This window comes from Equus asinus, chromosome 25 (genome assembly GCF_041296235.1).
Source record: "Equus asinus isolate D_3611 breed Donkey chromosome 25, EquAss-T2T_v2, whole genome shotgun sequence".
Lineage (NCBI taxonomy): Eukaryota > Metazoa > Chordata > Mammalia > Perissodactyla > Equidae > Equus > Equus asinus.
This window is the reverse complement of record NC_091814.1, coordinates 53,295,700-53,313,805: the sequence shown is the minus strand read 5'-3', so window position 1 is coordinate 53,313,805 and position 18,106 is coordinate 53,295,700. Positions and strand designations below refer to the sequence as shown.

Sequence of the window (18,106 nt, the reverse complement as noted above, 5' to 3'; positions counted from 1 at the left end):
AGCCCCAGAAATGCACACTTTGCAAGCGCTGAGCTGTCAATGGACAAAGCTACATGGCTTGGTTCCATCGAGAAAACTATAAACTTTCTGAGGGCAGGGCCTATGTCTCCCTTATTTTTGTCCATCCTCCGACAAAGCCCAGTGGCAAGGCACAGCGTTTGCTAAAGAAAAATGGAGATAAGTGAGCCCAGCACACCTGTGTACTCATGTCTCACAGAGTGTCCGACGATTCCACAGAAGACAATGCCGCTGGTCACGCCGATGGAAACAGTACTGGTGCCGGGGACAAAGTGAGTTGTGGGGAGAGAGATAAAGACAGTGAGCATAGAGAAAGTGAGAAGGGTGGGGACATGATGAGGAATAGGGTGGGGAGAGGTGGGAAAGGATTTTCAATAAACAAACTCCCCTCCTTTTGTACTTAGTTTAGGGCAATTGTACACGGCCTGGAGGTGTGAAGGGGGGACACACAACTAAGTTCTTAGAAGTGGTAACTCAGTGTACTTTTCTGCTAGTTTTAGTACTCATCTGAACCACTTTTCTGGAAGATAACTCTCATCACCCAAAATGGACTTTGAGTGTACAGTGACTATGGTTGTAAACAATTCAATTATCTTTGCTATTGCTAGAAGGAACGAAGCCATTCTTTTGAAAGGAAGTAACTAAGAGTTACCTGTGTGTGTGGCATCAAATCTCACTTTGCTAATACATGAGGATGGCAGCATATATTGATGCCAAGAGGCTGAGATGGTGGAAATATTTAGGACAAGGGAGTGATACCTGTTAGGGTCGACCAGAGTAGGGCCACAGGTCCAGGTCCTTGAGGTGCTCAAGAGAGGGAGCCTGAGGGCTTTGCGCTCTTGGTTGGCCAGGGCTGGGCATGGTAAACTTTACCTTCTTACCAGTTTTACTGTGAGAGGGGGGTCTTGAGGCCAGATCAATATATAAACTTCCAACCCAAGGACTCATTTTATCTCCCAGTTATTAAAAATCAACTCAGGTCTCCAACACGGAGTTGGGAGTCCCATCTCTACCAAGAAGTAATCTAGAAGTAGAGACAACTCTGTTAGAGTCTCTTGCTAACTGGGCACATTTTGACTTTTTAGGAATGCCCCTCCTCAGACTCGCCTTTATCATCTCTTGTCTTACTGCGTCAGGGCTGGGTTTGCACACTCCACTTGTACGTTACATGAATAATGAATGCAGGCAGAAGGGCACCAGTCAAGGACAGCTCTCTCTGCTTTCCTTCCCTGGTGCTTGTCCTGTCTCCCCCTATCCTACAAAAGGGGCAGGGACCACCAGGTGGGATCAGGGTCAACACTCACTGGATTTTGTGGACCTGAGAGCAGAAGCTGAATATATCCATGGCACTTTCCAAGGCATGAGCGAATTCGTCAGGTGCCTTTTCCCCAGGGAAACCAAAGACACAGAGAAAGGAGCAGCCCTGTGAGGGAGAGAGTTGGCAAACACAGCTGGTAGATGGTGAGCTTTAAACTGGACCAGGCAGAAGGCCCAGTGGAGGGGGCACAGAAATATGCACTTTCTGAATCTGATTTCATCATGATTTCTCTCATACCTATTTTATTCGTAGTAAACTTCGCATAACTTCTAGTGCATCACCAATGGTAGGTCTTGAATCCAAGAAGGGCTTGCTTTTGCTCCAGAGATAATGGCTTGTACCGAGCTATTTGTGTGCACCCTCTCTACCTCCTGTCTACCCTCTCTTGTGTCCAAGACCGTGTAACGCAAGGTGCTAAGTGGAAGTCTAAGAAGCAGCCCAGAGCAGTGGGAAAGGCGCCAGCTCCGTTATCAGAAAGTCTGTGTTCTCAGACCCCTTCCCAAGTGTGGGAACATGGATCAGCCAGTTATACTCTATGAACTTCAGTTTATCAATCTGAAAATGGATGTAACATACACCTGCCAAAGTTGCTTTGGTTACTAAAAGGATTAATGTTATGTATATATATACACACACACACACATATATATGTATATACTTTATAAGTTACTTTATAGTATATATACTTTATATAGTATATTATATATTATGTATATTTTTATGTGGTATACACACACACACACACACACACACGTTATAGTATATGTGCTTTGTATACTTAATGTTGTATTATGTAAAGTTATATATAACATTGTATACATATATAATGTAAACAATGTTTTATACATACATATATATATACACTTTGTAAACAGTAAGTTCTTTTCAAACGCTGTTATTATTCTTATGGGTAAAGGCTTAAGCTGGGAGTGGGTTTTCTTGGCATAAACTTAACTCTGCCAAAATGAGATTAAACTCTAAAGCTAGGCATTTTTATTATCAGTCACTTAAAAAATGAACTCAGTCAGATGCTGTTGTCCGTAAGAAAAGAGCATAATAAATAAAAGGCAATGGGTTAAAAAATTTGAATATAGATATGTTATAACCTGATGAAATGCAAAAGAACAGTAAAATGCCTCAATTTCTTCAACCCTCTCCAAAAAGAATCTGACCAAGCGTCAGATCCTAACTGCCACTGGGCTCTGTCTTGACATCAGAGGGGAGCCCTGATTCTGGGTCTGTGGAAACGCTAGAGGGTAACCCCCCTTTGGGAGCACCAGTGGATCTGCTTTGCCTGGAAATGTTGCTTAGTGGCTTGGCTAGGTGAGCATTTGACCCGCTTCAGCAGCGAGAACCGTGGCTCTCACGTATTGAGTGATGACTGTGAGCTGGGCATTGCAACAGGTGCTTTCCGTAATATATTTTTTAAAACTTTCAATGATCATTTGAGGCAAATACTATCCCCATTCAAATAATATCCATATTATGATTCATGAACACACCAAGGTTCAGAGAAGTTCAATGATTTGCTAAGGTCACACAGCTTGGAATTGCCAAAGCCATGTCTGCAAGTCACTAAAGACTGTTTTCTTAGATTCTATGCTCTTTCCTTATGATACTCATAAATGAACATGGAAGAAAGGACCAGAGCGCACCAGGCTGGAAGCCACCGCTCCCTCAGAACTCTCATAGCACAGAGTTTATTTTTCTTGCACAGAATTAGTTCTTTCCGCCTGGTTGTATGGCAGTGTGGGTGAGTTACGCATCTTTGCCACCCGCCCTTAGCTTTCAGCCTTCTACAAAATGCTCAATAAATGCTTATTGAATTAGTGAATGAGAGAGTGGGGGGTAGTAATTAAGAGCTCTGCTTTTAAGAGACAAACCACCTGGGATGGGGAATCAGGTCTTGCTAGCACTTCTGTGGTAATTTATTAATCACATGGTTTTTCTCTAAACTGGTTACAAGTAGATTAAAAGCACCCAGGAGCTAGAGGTGACCCCTCCCACCCTCTACTCCCGATGAAACTGAAAGGGTACACTGGAGGTGTAGATGTGGCAGGTAGGGATTATTGGAAACAAGCTTCTGAGATGTGATGGTTACTAGACACCAGATCTAAAATCTCCGGGAGATGCATCGTATGCTGGGCTGGAGGTATACATATAGTGAGAGCTAGTCAAGCACAGCGGTTAAGAGCACAGACCAGGAGGCCAGACCACCTGGGTTTCTTAATCTTGCCTTGTCTCGGTATCCTCATCTCTACCTCAGCATCCTCATCCGTAATATGAGGACAACAGCACCTACCTCTTAGTCATGAGGATGAAATGAATTAAAATATGTAAAATAAATAAAATATGTAAAGGGTAGAGAACAATGCCTGGCACATAGTAAGTGCCACATCCACCACATAAGCTATTATTATAATTATAAATAAGGAGTGATATTTCTAGGTTAAAAGTGTCTATTCCCTCTCTTTCACCCATGTCTGTAGGCATAAATGTCAGCCTTAAATTATTGGTAGGTTCCCACGCCTTAGTTCATATTTACCTTGTCAAACATGAAGACTTTATTGATTTGGCCTCGGAAGACCCTCAGGACAGAATTGATGTGCACACAGGCGTCCTGAATGGCTGTGCCTATGACTTCTGCTTTTTCTCGGTCCTTAAACAATAGGTTTACAAACATAATTGTCACTGGGCGAAGCTCAGACAAATAACCAGGAAGCTGTTTGTCAACAATCTGCAAAGGAGAGAGCTTTCCTCAGCAGGCGTCCTTGGCAGTGAATCCTCTCACACCACCACCCCACCCCCTCCCGAAAGTATCACTGGGAGAGAGCCAGGCTTTTGAGATTCTCTGGGGAAGCTGAAGTCGGAATGTGTGAGGTACAACATGGCAGAGGGAGCCCCAAGTCGAGCAGATGGAAATGGAATGCGCTATCAAAATCTCTTCCAATGGAAATTTACGTACTTGCTAATTTTTGGCTAGCAACCACTCTCCTGCCCCAACTGCTAGCTCCCTTATGCCAATATGAACCATCACAATAAGAGAAAGAACCACTGTTCCTTTTGGCTCTCTTACGATTTAGGGATAAGAATAGCATGCTATGTAATTCAAGCATATATTTTCATAACCTGGAAACTTCCAGAATATTTCCACATTCTATCCCACTTTATCTTCAAATGAAATGAAATCAGATTACCCCCATGTTACTGACTAGATAACTGAGGCATGGAGAAATAATACAAGTTCCCCACAGTTATACAGGGAGCCAGCAGCAAACTAGAACCCGAATCTCCAGGCTCCTTGTCCGACATTCTGTCTGTCACCCGTCCCTGCCTCTCTGGGTGGTATATTTCGTTCAGCTCCCTCTTCTCTCCAAGCCTGCCCACAGCAGGCACAGGGAGAGGAAAGGAGAGTGTTCCCAAGTTATCCCTGCCTATCATCATCCTGAATTTTGTTAAACTAAGTGCATAGCAAACCAATAGGGGAAAAAATCACTGCATTTTTTTTCTCCCCCAAATAGCACAGAAGCGTCAGATTCTCCGCTGACAATATGAAACACATCTTCTGGATGAAAGAGGAAATTGTGTGTAAGGAATCCCGCAGCCATGCTTCCTAACTGGCTAAGACAGTCCTGGTCTCACGTAATTTTATTCTTTTCATAAAAGATTATTTAATAATTTCTAACTAACCACTATAGTGATTTTCTTTGATTTTTCAAACAAATCTATTAAATAAGTAATTAACATTAAATAAATAAAAATATTAATTATTAAATAGTCGATCTGTCAAAAAAATTAAACAATTAAAAATTATTCTATTAGACCGTGTGTTCTGGGTTTTGGCTTGGAAAATGCAACCACGGTATCTCTCTGCATCTCTCTTCTTTGGGTGCAGGGGCAGGCCTTGATAAAGTCGTGAAAGGTTTGTCTTTTTGACTCCTTTCAGCCCCCTTAGCTGTGCTTCTTCACTCACTGTTCATTATTCCCACCCACCAGTGTCCTAGTGACTCGTGGAGTCTCTCTTGCATCTCATTCCTGCAGACTTTGCTCTCAGCTGGCTGCAGCTGAAGAAGCAAAACGTGTTCTATCTCTAGAAGGGAGGGAGGGAAGAAGGGCGCAGCTTTCTTGAGCTTCCAAACTGTGGAAGAGTTTGACAACGCAGGCACGAGAGGTGGTGTTTTTCAGTTGGGCTGAAGGTGGAGGGGTGCATTCTGATACGTCTTCAACCCACACCGTGAAAGCAGCTGTCCACTGCTCAGGCTTGTCCTACAAAGATTTCCTCCAGGACACAACTGCATTTTGATGAGATTAAGGATTTAAACAGGCATATATTAGGAGGGTGTATAGCCTGTGCAAAAAATGCAAGGTTCAGATAGAATACTATCTACGTTTCCTACTTTACCACCTCAGAAAAGTTCCTGGCATCTTTCTGGGTCTCAGTTTTCTCGTATATAAAATGAGGATAAAAAGATCTACTGAGGACTGTGAAGAATAAGTACATGAAAGAGCAGAGTGTCTGGCATGTGGTGAGCGCTGAGAAGTCGTTACAATTCACACAGATTAATACGCTTGAGAGAGCCCAGATCTAAGCAAATGAAAAGAGAAAAGTTTAGGGGTTGGAGGCAGTTCTGAGAGCTCGAGTTTTCTGCATTGTTGACTTTCCAAGCTTAAGATCCTGTGCAAGTGATTTAGAGAATCAGAGTTCCAGTGCTCATCCGCTTGCTATCTTTCTGCTACGTGGCATGTTAGAAGGGGAACCATATGTTCTATGCTTGGGACAGTTCCAGTTTGCCCAGCTGTATAAGACAACACAGTCCTAGTTTACGCCTGTTGTCACAGTGTAATTATGAATAATGCCCCCTTTAACTCTTCAAGGTATTTTGTTTTGAACAATACATTTTATAGTTACCTACACACGAAGAACATCAGCCCTGTGTCTTTTTATTTCAATGAAACATTTTACTAGCTACTGGTTTTCTTGATCTTTCCAGCTGTCTGAGATCCCTCACACCCCAAATGCCAATAAATAAAATTGCAAAAATACCTGCTTAAATATGCTCTCCATCACATACTTTTGTAGGGACAACTCCAGTTCGGGATCTGACTCCAGCGTGCATGCAAGCCTCAGGAGGTCTAGGAGGGGAGAAGGAGGGGCAGGCTCAGAAAGGCTTGGCTCTGCAGTGCCAGAGAGTGGAGCCTCCCAGTCCCCATGCCCTTGGGCAGTGGTCTTCATAGTTCAGTCAAAGGACTCTGGGACACCTAGTAGCCGAATAGGGCCAAGGGAAATCCAGTGAGAAGTTCTTAGAGATTGCTGGTTTCCCAAAATTCTGTTGCATGTAGCTCAAAACCCTGTTCTAATTGTTGTCACACTTTGGAACTTGGGGAAGTTTTCACCTCCAGACTCGAGCCAAAACTATTGTCACAGGTGATGGGAATGGACAGATGAGGGGATGGCAGTAGAGGACAATGGTGACAGAATGAAGGGGATGATAGAGTTGAAAGAGCAGCAGGAGTAAGATTCAGGAGACTGGCTTCTGATCCCAGGTATGATACTGTTACCACCCGAGGGAGGTTGTCTGCCTGCCGCAAGACATGCCAACAGTCGAGGGGTAGGTAGTAGGAGAGAAAGGGTTTAATACAGCTTGCTAGCCAGGGGGAAGATGGCTGACTAATGTCCAAAAGAACCGTCTTACAGAACAAAGACTACAGGCCAAGTTATATAGGGGGCTGGTCTCCAGGTGGAGCAGACATCTGGTCATCAGGTGGGACAGATATCTTATCTTAGTTCCTGATAATTTTTTGTTTTGCTAGATATGCAGAGACCGGAGAAATGCCCTATACCCTGATTTAGTTTAAAGATAATAAGAATCAGAAGTCATTCAAAGTTACAATATGGTCTCTTTTCTACAATATGGCTTCCCTTATGTCAACCTTGTGCTGAGCCAGTATTAATACGACCTCACTGTGTAACCCTGGACAAGTCACCTCACTTCCTGATTGTCTCTTATTCCCTCATCTGGGAAGAAAGCAGTGGGATCTCCTTATCTCTATGGTTCCCTTCACTATAGTTGTTGAGAGCTCCACACTCTGGAATAACTGATAGGAGGTGGTAGGAATGAACTTGAAGAAATCAAAAATAAGGGAGAAAGAAATGATGATAGGTTTTCAGCAGGGAATAATGATAATGTGAAAAAAAAATGAGATGAAAAATAAAAATAGAGTCTGAAAGGGATATAAATTAAGAAGCAAATTTACTTTTAAAGTGTTTATTGGGTATAGTCGAAACACCATGCTAGGCACTATGTGGGAATAAAAAGGAATAAGGAAACTTGGGCTTTTTCCTGGAGGCAGTTACTGATTAAACATTCAAATATAATGCGTAAGGAAAAATTAAATAGAAAAAAATAGTTAGGCCAAATGGCTAACAGATCATAAAGACCAGAGAGATTCAGAGGAAGCAGTGGTCAGTATGAGCTGGTTTAATCAGAAAGGAGTTCACAGGAGAACCAGAAATTTAACTGCATCTTGCATTGACTTAGGGCATTTTACTAGAAGGATTGAGGAGGGCATGCCCAGCAGGGGGAACCGCGGAGGTTAAAGTCAAGAATGAGCACAGTAGGTTAAAGACCTGGGGAAGACGCTAGCCTGGCTGGAATCTCATGTGAGTATTGGAGACTAAGAAGAAATGACACTGAGCAGACTGTGGAGAGAGGAAAGGAGCTCAGAAAGAGTGGGAGTTGTAAAGGCCAGATCATTACTGTGGCAATGGTTTATGGAGATGGATGTGAGCCAGTTGTAGAAGAAAGAATTTGACTGGTCTTTCTTCCTGGTACCCGTGGGAGGTAACTTCTAAACCTTCGAATTTTCCAAGTAATTGGATTGTCTTTGTTATTCACGGTTGGCCCTTTGGACCATACCTGAATTTGTGCTAATGAGAAGACTCAGGATAGGGGCTGGTCATGCTGGAAAGACCAAGCACGTGATGAGAGGGTTGGGGCTTTGAGCCAGGTGATAAGAGCCTGACCTCCCGCTCTGAGGAGGGGAAGCAGGCAGGAGATTGAGTTCCATCTCATGGCCAATGATTCAATTCAATCATGCCTCCTTAATAAAACCGCAATAAAAACTCTGGACACCCAAATCTTGGGTGAGCTCCCCTGGTTGGCAGCCGTACATTGATGTGCAGGGAGGGAGATGTGTCCTGAGGATACAGAAGCTTCCTGTTTGGGACGCTCCCAGACCTCACCCTATTTCTCTCTGTGGCTTGTCCTGATTTGTATCCTTTACAATAAAACTATAATCATAATCACAGCACTTTCCTGAGTTCTGTGAGTCATCATTGAGAATTATTGACCCTGAGCGCAGTGTGGGAACCCTTGGGTTTTAGCCAGTTTGTCAGAAGTAAAGGTGGCCTGGTGATCCCAGAGCTGGCGGCTAGCGTCTGAAGAGAGGGGAGTTTGTGGAGGACTCAACCTATGATATCCAGCTTCAGGTGCTTAGTGCTAGAATTACGTTACGGTATTACGGTGCCCCAAATAAGGACTGAGGAAGCCCTTAATCGAAGGTACCATTAAGATCTAGGAGATGGGATGGCATAGTGCGCAAGGAGTGTCATTAGACTTTCTCCAACTCTGGAGCTTTTGGGTTCCCAGCCTTTCCCAGTCAATTTTCCCACAGTTCCTCCCTGGGCCCCTCTCCCAGCCCATTACCTATTGCAGCTTTGTAAAAGTACAAACTTCCATTTGTAATGGTCAAGATATCCACACCTATACAGAAATGATGAGACAGAAGAATCATTCAGAGATGTTTCTGAAGTTTCTAGTTTGGATGAGGAAGCAGTTTTTAGGAAACTCTAAGTGAGAAGTAGCTTAGAGTTTAAACATTGTTGAAATAAATTTCTAGGCCCAAGATGAAATAAATCTCTGCTCTCTGCCAAGGTGCCATGTCAGCAAACTGAAACTTGGATAACTTTCCTGTCCCTATGAATGCTCCACTTGACCAGAAACGCAGAATATCCAGTCAGCCAATCACCACACGCCAAGCCAGCTCTGGGCCTTCTCACACCAAACAAGATTGACTGTGGCCCCAGCCAACCAGATATTTCCCATTTGTCTCTTCCTTGTTCTTTATCCTGCATCCTATAAAAGCTTCTTCTCTTCTGCCCCATTTTGTAGCTCTCCAAAAGGAGACTGTCCACTTCAAGAAATGTTAAATATAGTTTGTTTGTATCACCTAAAACGTCTTCTTTAATCATTTTTTAACAACATGTTCATGTTGGAGTGCATGTTTGACATCCAGCAAAGATAGCCCATAGCCAGTTTTTTTATGAGCCTAGAATTAAGGACAAAAGTCAGGGCTGAAATCTGGCAGTTAGGGCTGGGACTTGGGTGAGGCAAGCCACACGCAAAACCTTGAGAGTAGTGGCTCCTTACACTTCGTGCCCTAGGCTCCTGCTTTCCTCACCCTGGTCCCAGCCCTGTGGGAGTTATAAGGAAGTATGGATAAATGGTTCTCCCAGAGGTGAGTAGGGAAGACTAGAGGGTCAAGGAGAGGTCTCTGGAATCACCAACATTCAAGAAATGGGAAGGAAATGAAGCCAAGGGCACTGACAAATGGATGGCTTGAGGGGTTGAAGCAAAACTAGGAAAGAATTTTCTTGAACCCAAGGAAAGAGGAGAAGGTAGTGTTCAGAAAAAGGGAGTAATCTAAGGCTCCACCTAGGATGAGGCCTGAGGAGAGGTCACCTGGTTCGGCAAGCTGATGGCCATTAGTGGCCTTGGCATAAACAGTCTCAGTAGACAGGAGGAGAGGTGGATAGAAGCTAGATGTCAGAGGCTCTAGACTGAAGAGTAGGTGAGCACATGCTCCCTCAGGCACAAGCAATCAGTGCTTATTGGGTGAATAAACAAATGAGAGGATAGAAGAAGAGGCACACACATACAAACTACTCTTCTGAGAAGTTTGGTGGTGAAGGTTAGGAGAGGAAAGTAGGGTTCACAGAAGGTTCATTTTTTCTTTCATCAGGGGGGAGTCTTGTAAATGTTTGGGAGATGAGGGAAAGGAGCCACTGCCAAGGGAGAGGTAGAGGCCCCGAGGAGGGTTGTACTGAGCATTGCTGTCGTGGGGAATGAGAGGGAGTTCTTCTTGGTGTGTGCTAAGGACCGGGAGCTGCATTGAGGCGGCCAGCCACTTGTAATGGAACCCTTGGCATTGGTATATGACTCTACCGACCGCTGGTAGAGGCAAAGGCCCTTGTCCATGGAGGGTACTTACTTTTGTGGTCACCAGAAGGATAATAATCCAGGAAAGTCATACACTTTGTGAAAAACTCATCAAAGTTAAAAGCAGGGGGTGGTTTTAAGAAATTCACCTAAATTTTAAAAAAGAGAGAGAAGTTTTTGGTTATTCTGAGGGTTGTCTGGTCCTCCGAATGTAATTTCTCAGCAGCAAGGGCAGGCGGTATGCTTTTGAAGGCCCAGGACACGATCGCCAGAGACTGGCATACTTCAGCAATGAAGGTCTTTAATTTGGATGTGGTTGCATTAAACATTTCTCCAATTAGTTGTCAAGATCTCAGCCTTCATACATACACAGAGCGCCATTCCAGGGGGCTAGCCTGTATACTTTTCCACTCTTAGAACTTTCTTCTTTTTTGTTTCATTCATAACATTTTAATTCAAATAAAACCTGGCTAACCTGTAAACCATTTCTTTCTTATAAGTGTGAAAGCACAAAGGGGGCTGATGCCTCAGAGGGTACCAGGAACATCGCCAGTAATAAGATTCCTATTAAGATCATGAACCCCATGATGTGATACACAAAGAATGGCACAACTTCGTTTCTGTGGTATTCTTGCCCCGCAAAATGGATAACAGTCCAATAATGAGAAAATATCAGGTAAAACCAAATGGAGGGGCATTCAACAAAATAACTGATCAATACTCTTCTTGAGTGTCAAGGTCATAAAAGAGAAGGGAAAACTGAAGAACTGTTGTCACAGATGGCAGGAGACTAAGTAAAAATAACAACAAAACGCAGTGTGAGAGCACGGATAGAATCCTGGAGCACCCCACTGAGGACTTTACTGGGAAAACTGGTGAAATCCCAATAAGGCCCTTAATTAGTGGAGGATAGTACTGTGCCAATGTTAATTTTCTGATTTTTCTATTGCACACTGGTTATGAAAGATGTTAACATTTGGGGAAGCTGGATAAGGGATATATGAAAACTCTGTATTACTTTTGAACTTTTCTGTGAATCTAAAATTAATTAAAAATTAAAACAATTTTTAAAGGCATAAGGAATGATTGGAGAAGCTGGGAAACAGGGCATTGTTGTCAGCCAGCTAGGTCACACAGCCTGGATGCATACTACCGGAAAAGTGAGTGTGAGGGTCGTACTGGAGGGGTATAAGGATTGTAGACTGAGGTACGGTGTAGGAGTGCCTCTCATCTTTGCCATTGTCTGCGTGGACTCTCCATCTTGTCTTTCCATTTGCCGTGTAGTCCCATTCCTGGTTCAGCTAGCGGCATAGCTCTCCTCCCCTATACCCACTCTCAGAGCATAGTTTCTCTAATTGGCCATATTCCAAGGACAGTTCTGCTTATGGTCAGTCTTCAACGTAACCAGTGTCTCCTACTGGGCAAGGCCACAGGAAAAGTCTCTCTTCCCTCACTCGCCTTTGCTGCCCCGGCGTGCCTCCAATCCTCATGCTCAGTCATGTCTCGCCCTGAGTTAGGAGGGTGTTGAGCAGTGAAAGAGAAGGCCAATGGCAGCCCTGGAAACTATAAACCTCTGCTCCTGGAGAATAGCCAGGAGACCCTTTCTATTTTTTAAGCAAGGACGCCAGTCCCCTAAAAGGCCTCAACACCCAAATTTCACATCCTTAGTTATCACAGAGAAGCCTAAACATTTTCTCTTGAGCTAGCCAGCCTTGGCCCCTCCCAGAGGAGGCGTCTGGACGACAGCCTCGTGGGTCTAACCCAGACTGACCCCACCTGAGCATCCCGTCCAGGAGCTTCCCGGAACCTGCCTTCCCCGTGGCCTTCCTGACGGGGCCCTGGCACAGACGACAGGACTCTCTGCAGCAGCAGCATCACACCTACCTTAACTGCTCTCCGGTCTGGAATCCTCTCAATTTCAATCATGCTCCGGTCACAGAGCTGCCAGCAGTTTGGTGACAGAATGACGTCGTTCATCTGCGCCATGTTCTGTGCAAGGCGCACATCGTCCACTGCCTGGCCCATCACCAGAAAGTAGTTGCGTGTTTCGTCTCCAAAGACCAACATGGTGATGTGACCGGCAGACAGGCCTGGCAAGGAGGCAAGCAATGGGTGCACGGGAAGCTCTGAGTTGCCCCCCCAGCAGCAGGGATTCTTCGAAAAATCAGACTGTACTATCTCAAAGCAAAATCTCCTGTCTGGAATTTTACATAAGAATCAGAGAATGCCTCCTCCAGGCCTGCGCCTTCCAAAACTCCTCTTCTCCCAAAGCTAGAAAGTTGGCTACTAGTTTTCGCCTTTTTTGTGACATTTATCTCCCTAGTTGGCCCTGTTAGTCCTCAAAGTTATTTTATCTTTTCTTCAATTTGTTTATACCTAAGGGCAACAGAGAACAACAAGAACAACTTCAATAACTTCTATTTGGGGAGGATTTCCGTTTTATCAGAGACTGAGGCTTGAACTGAAAAGAAACCCTGGAGGTCGAATTTCAGGCAACAGCCAGAGGAGAAGCGGCAGTGGGGGGGAGAGGAGTAGGCGCTCTGACAGTCCTGACAAGGCGGCCTCTGCTTCCTTTCACGCTGCGAGCGGAAGGGTTTGGTACCCGAGCCACAGAAGACAGAATGTTGTAAAATGTGACATGTACACAAAACGTATGTATAAAGGAACCATAGACAATACACGCTTCTTTTAAACGACTGATTTAGCACAATCAAAATTGCTTTTTTATCTGCTGCGCTGATTTCCCGATAGAGTTCTTCCTCCCTCTGAAGCGCGCTGGTGCTTAGACTCATTAGAGAAAAGGTCCTGGCACCCCTCTCTGACAACCAGTCAAGATGCACATGAAACGTTTGGGTCCCCATCATTCTCCGTAACATCAGACTCTCTAGGTGTTAACTAGATATGCAGTATTACAACAACTTTGATTCGTTCAACAGAAGATTTAACTTACTTGGAAATTTTGAATAACCTAAAGAAAGCTGAGAAACAGTTAATTGGATAATTCTGACACTTCAGAATTCTAAGTTTACAAAGCTGAGCAGGGCAGAAGCTGACACCAACTGTACCTCGCCGTTTACGCCTGTCGGCGTCTCAGTCCTCGCCTCTGAAATGGACACCGCGATGCCTGCAGCTCAGGACCGTGGGGAAGCGAAAATGACGTAATGCGTGTAACGTCTGCAACACAGTGTGGGAATATACGGGACTGTTATTACGTGTCTGAACTTGAGAAGCCCTCGGTTAAGCTGGAGCTGTGTTGCAGGCTGTCCATTAAGCTTTTCTCGCACATGGGTCTTATGAAGTGGGGGGTGACCAGTCAGACGACGTTGCTGAAGCTATGTAATCACAATCTACTTTCTGTTGTACCTAATGATACACATTATTGACAGCAGCAAGACCTAATAATAACAACAGTAACAGTACTAATAAAGACTATTTTGTGGAGTGGTTACTATGTGCCGGGTACTATACTAACTACCTAAATTTACTTTTTGTAAGAGCCTATGAGGTAGATAGTAGGATTAACCCAAATTCTCTTAACTGGTAAGTGAGGGAGCCAAAGTTCGCCTTCTGGCTAACCTCATTCCAAAGTTGAAGACACGATGGTGGGGCTGAGCCGCTCCGTCCCACTGTGTTCTCTGGGAGAGAGGCCTCAGGAGCCAGGACCCGCGCTCACACTGCTGCAGCATCTCTTCTTTCTCAAAAGCTTACCTATCTTGACCCGGACATCCAGGCCTTCTTCAGACTCCTGGGTCTCAAACAATCCATGGATCTCCAGGCTACATTTAATCACCACCGTGATAATGTCTTTCAGGTACTTTCGCTCCACCTTCCACAGGGCCAGCAGCGCGTCGCCTTGAAGAGACAGATACACTGGGGTGGGGGGTGGGGCTCTTGACCTGCCCTGGGGATCAGTCTATGTTGTATGAAATCTGTACAGAGAGTTACTCTTCAAACATTCCTCAGCCCAGCCTCCTGGCCATTGCTCTCCCTGAGATGCCCCCTTTATCAGAGCACAAGCACCTCCTCAAGCCTTTGTTACCCCTCCCGTCTCAGGAAGCCCCCATACCTGCAAATTTTATGATGTCTCCTCCAAAAATCAACACTTCTGAAAAAAAGAGAAAATAAGTTAAATCAAACTCTGATTTCTTAAAGCTAACAAGAAGAATTCATTCTTCACCAGTGGAATAGAAATTAGGTTAAGCGAACAGCAATTCAGGGAATGGACTTATACTGTGGATGTCACCCCAGACAAGTCACTGCAACCCAGCTGAGTCTGCTTCCGCTACTGTCGAGTGAGTACGTGGAACTAGATCACATATGTGCTCCGTTTCTGTGAACGGGAAAAGGTAGGAAAGAAGGAGATGGGGTTTCTGATAGGCCTGAGGACAGCTGCCTTTCTCCCACGATAGTGGAATGCTTTTTGCTGATCGATGTATCTTATGAGCTGGGCCGTGAGTGAGCCTGGGTGAGTGGGTGAGTGACAGGGCTCCCTAAGAACTGAGAATCAGAGAACTGGGAAACCACAACTATGGTCAACCTGGGTTGTTTATTACCAACTTGCATTTTGTTTATGTAGGCTTTATGACATAAGTGGACATTTTTTTCTCTTATTTATGCATCATCACAAATTTGTTGAGCATTGTTGTACTGAATGCAATGCAAAAAGGAATTAGATACAGTTTCTGCTGTTAAGGAATGTTGAATTTTGTCTAGTGGGTGATATTAAGATATTACGAGGGAAGTTGGAGACTGAGAACAAGTTGGCCCTAAAGTTTACCTCAGAGTAAGTCCTTTTCTTCACGAATAGTTCAAATTAATAATGCAAACAAGATATTAGGCAGAAGTTGGAAAGGAGACCAAACTTTTCAGTCAGCTGTAAGTGCTTCAGAATCCATCATCAGGAGACAAATGCCTGCTGGTTAGAAACCACCCATCTCTGGGGCTGGCCCAGTGGTGCAGCGGTTAAGTGCTTATGTTCTGTGTCAGCAGCCCGGGGTTCACCAGTTTGGATCCCTGGTGCGGATGTGGCACCACTCAGCAAGCCATGCTGTGGTAGGCGTCCCACATATAAAGTAGAAGAAGATGGGCATGGATGTTAGCTCAGGGCCAGTCTTCCTCAGCGAAAAGAGGAGGATTGGCGGCAGTTGTTAGCTCAGGGCTAATCTTCCTCAAAAAAAGAAAACAAACATTTCTTCAGACAGCCTTCTCTTGAATACTATGTCCTGGTTGTTGTGATGCTAGCTCTTTTGAGTTATTGAATATGCCTAAAAGCATGACTGCTACAGTTCTCTTAAAAGCAGTTTCTACTTCAGTCTCTCAACTAGTGCAAAAGATTCTTTCCTTCGAACAGTCTGTATTAATGATAAGAATTACATTGCTTCACTTGTACTGTATCACATTTCAAAGAAGACTGGTTTCATACATATTTCATGGGGAAAATGAAGAGTGCTAAGCAACAGTACTCTATCAGTTTATAACCAACAAAAACAGAAAAACAGTGAACTGCAGTATTCTGGAGTCAGAAGCCTGCGGGGACACTCACTCTCCACGATGGCACTGATGTAGTGGTTGAGGATCTCCACCAGCTGCTCGGCCCCTCGGTCCATGTACATGGCTGTGCTGAACCTCTCGGTCATTGCAGTAAAACCTGTAATGAACATGCAGCTGGTTGCCCTGGCTGCCTGGAGGAACCAAGCAGAACCAGGAGAAGAGGACCACGCTGGAGAGCAGTGGGCCTCAGCTTCTCAGAACTGGCAGGGTTTCTTCTTAATGGCCTTTGTGGATGGTCGTGTCAAATATGCAGCCTCTTCTACCTATGTTTGTTATTTTAGGGGTCAGGGAAAGGTGCCAGATATATCTTCCCTCCAAATTTCTCAATTCGTACAGGGGTGACTACAAGCCCTTTAACTGGGTACAGATCTTCCATTCCATGGTAACGAAAACACACAAAATTTGAATGCTGTTGAAGAGGTGGTGAGTTTACTGTTAAGACGTAAACCACCTCTGGAGAGATCATTTGCTGAGGTCAGTCTTGCCTAGGATGTGAGTGGAGCTTGGGGGTCACGTCAGTGAAGTCGGGGCAGGGACACAGAAGGCTGAAGTTCCAGGTGTGGGATTTGGGCATCTTAAAGATTTACCCAAACTGGACGTGCTGGATAAGGGAAGATGAGAGAGAGCCAGGTCCACAGGTTATCCCTCCTCCTGCCTCTTTTCTCAGTAGGAAGGTCTGCTCTAAGGACACAAAAGCTGAAAATGGCCCCCCGCTGTGCAATCAAGCTGTGTGTGTGTGAATTCTGACATGAGCCTGCTGTTCACCCATGTTAAACACTCTTTTTGTGCTTGCCTGAAATATCAACAAACATCAAGACTCCATCAAAATAATCCACAGAAGGTCGCTCTAGGGAGAAATTTCCATAGACAATGAGATCTGGTAGATGAGCTGCCATTCTGACGATGGCCCGGTCCTGGGAGTCTCCCTTTCGAGTGTTCATGTTCAAGGCAAATGTTCAGGATTCTACGGTCACAGCAAGCAGTCCCCTAACAGACCTGCTGGAAAGAAAAGCTGAGAATGGAGGAAATTTGACTTCTATTCATTCGCTCACTTTCCTATTTATTTTTCTCCACTTGTCTTGTTCTAACCTGTGGACTGTTTATTTCAGTGATTGAGTGGGACCGTGTCTGACTTGTCGAGTCACTCTTCAAAAGGACCAGTTTTCTGCTCAGAGGAGAACAACCTTGAACAGCTGTTGCGTAGGTGAGCGCCATTACAAACAGGATGGGGTGAAAGAAGGTAGCTGAATGGGCCCATCCATTGTCATGAAGGGGTGAGCCCTCCATGTGCAACTCCTGGAGTAGAGGGGCCGGTAGCACTGTTAGTCAGTCTGGGCCCCTCTCCTTCTGTTCTCGAGTTTCCTCTTCCCTTCTCCCTCCCTTTTGATCTCTCATCTTTGCTCCCTCCATTTTGAAAATTTAAAAAAGTGTAGATGTGAGTTTATGTGTGTGAATATTTATATAAAGGCGAGTAGCAAAGTGGAGTATTATATAAAAGCAAGAGATTAAGTCTATTAAGGTATAGTCAAACATACAGAGGGAAAGAATTCAAAGGTGTGTGTGTGTAAAGCTTTAAACTGGAAGTGGAAGGAAATGTTGAAATTTTAATTTGTTACCTAGTTAGTTCTGAGAAAACTAGGATTTTCTAAAGCCTTCCTTTAGCTGCAGGGCGATTAAATGCTGCCACTTGAATGCTTGAATGTTGTGCAAATCTTACTCTAGCACCCTGAACAGGAAGAGCGTCTCCGACTTTCTCAGCGCAATCCAAGTTCCTGGAACAGGTGACAGCGAAAAAGGAGGAACGGGTCCAGACCAACAGGGAGGAACTGGCTCGCGATTTCAACCAGAGATAGGTCACATGGGATACGCAAGAGTGTCAGAAGGAAAAAGTGAGACAGGTGACATGTATCTTAGACTTAAGGAAAGCATTTAAAAAAAAAAAATCAGGGAAAAGAGTATATTTAACAGACAAACGTTAAAGTGTATAGAAACCTCTAAAACT

General features: G+C 44.5%; 1 protein-coding gene across 1 annotated transcript in view; it reads right to left on the bottom strand.

Moving 5' to 3' along the window:
• The window catches only part of ADCY10 (adenylate cyclase 10), a 76,644-nt gene extending 64,008 nt beyond the window's left edge, over positions 1 to 12,636 (bottom strand). The window contains exons 1-6 of the mRNA XM_070496982.1: positions 12,439 to 12,636; positions 10,607 to 10,703; positions 6,381 to 6,469; positions 3,882 to 4,073; positions 1,323 to 1,441; positions 197 to 273 (exon numbers count right to left, since the gene is read on the bottom strand). Of these exons, the coding sequence (XP_070353083.1) occupies positions 197 to 273; positions 1,323 to 1,441; positions 3,882 to 4,073; positions 6,381 to 6,469; positions 10,607 to 10,703; positions 12,439 to 12,621 (757 nt within the window). The 5' untranslated portion in view covers positions 12,622 to 12,636. The remainder of the gene's footprint in view (positions 1 to 196; positions 274 to 1,322; positions 1,442 to 3,881; positions 4,074 to 6,380; positions 6,470 to 10,606; positions 10,704 to 12,438) is intronic.
• Positions 12,637 to 18,106: the final 5,470 nt, after the last annotated feature.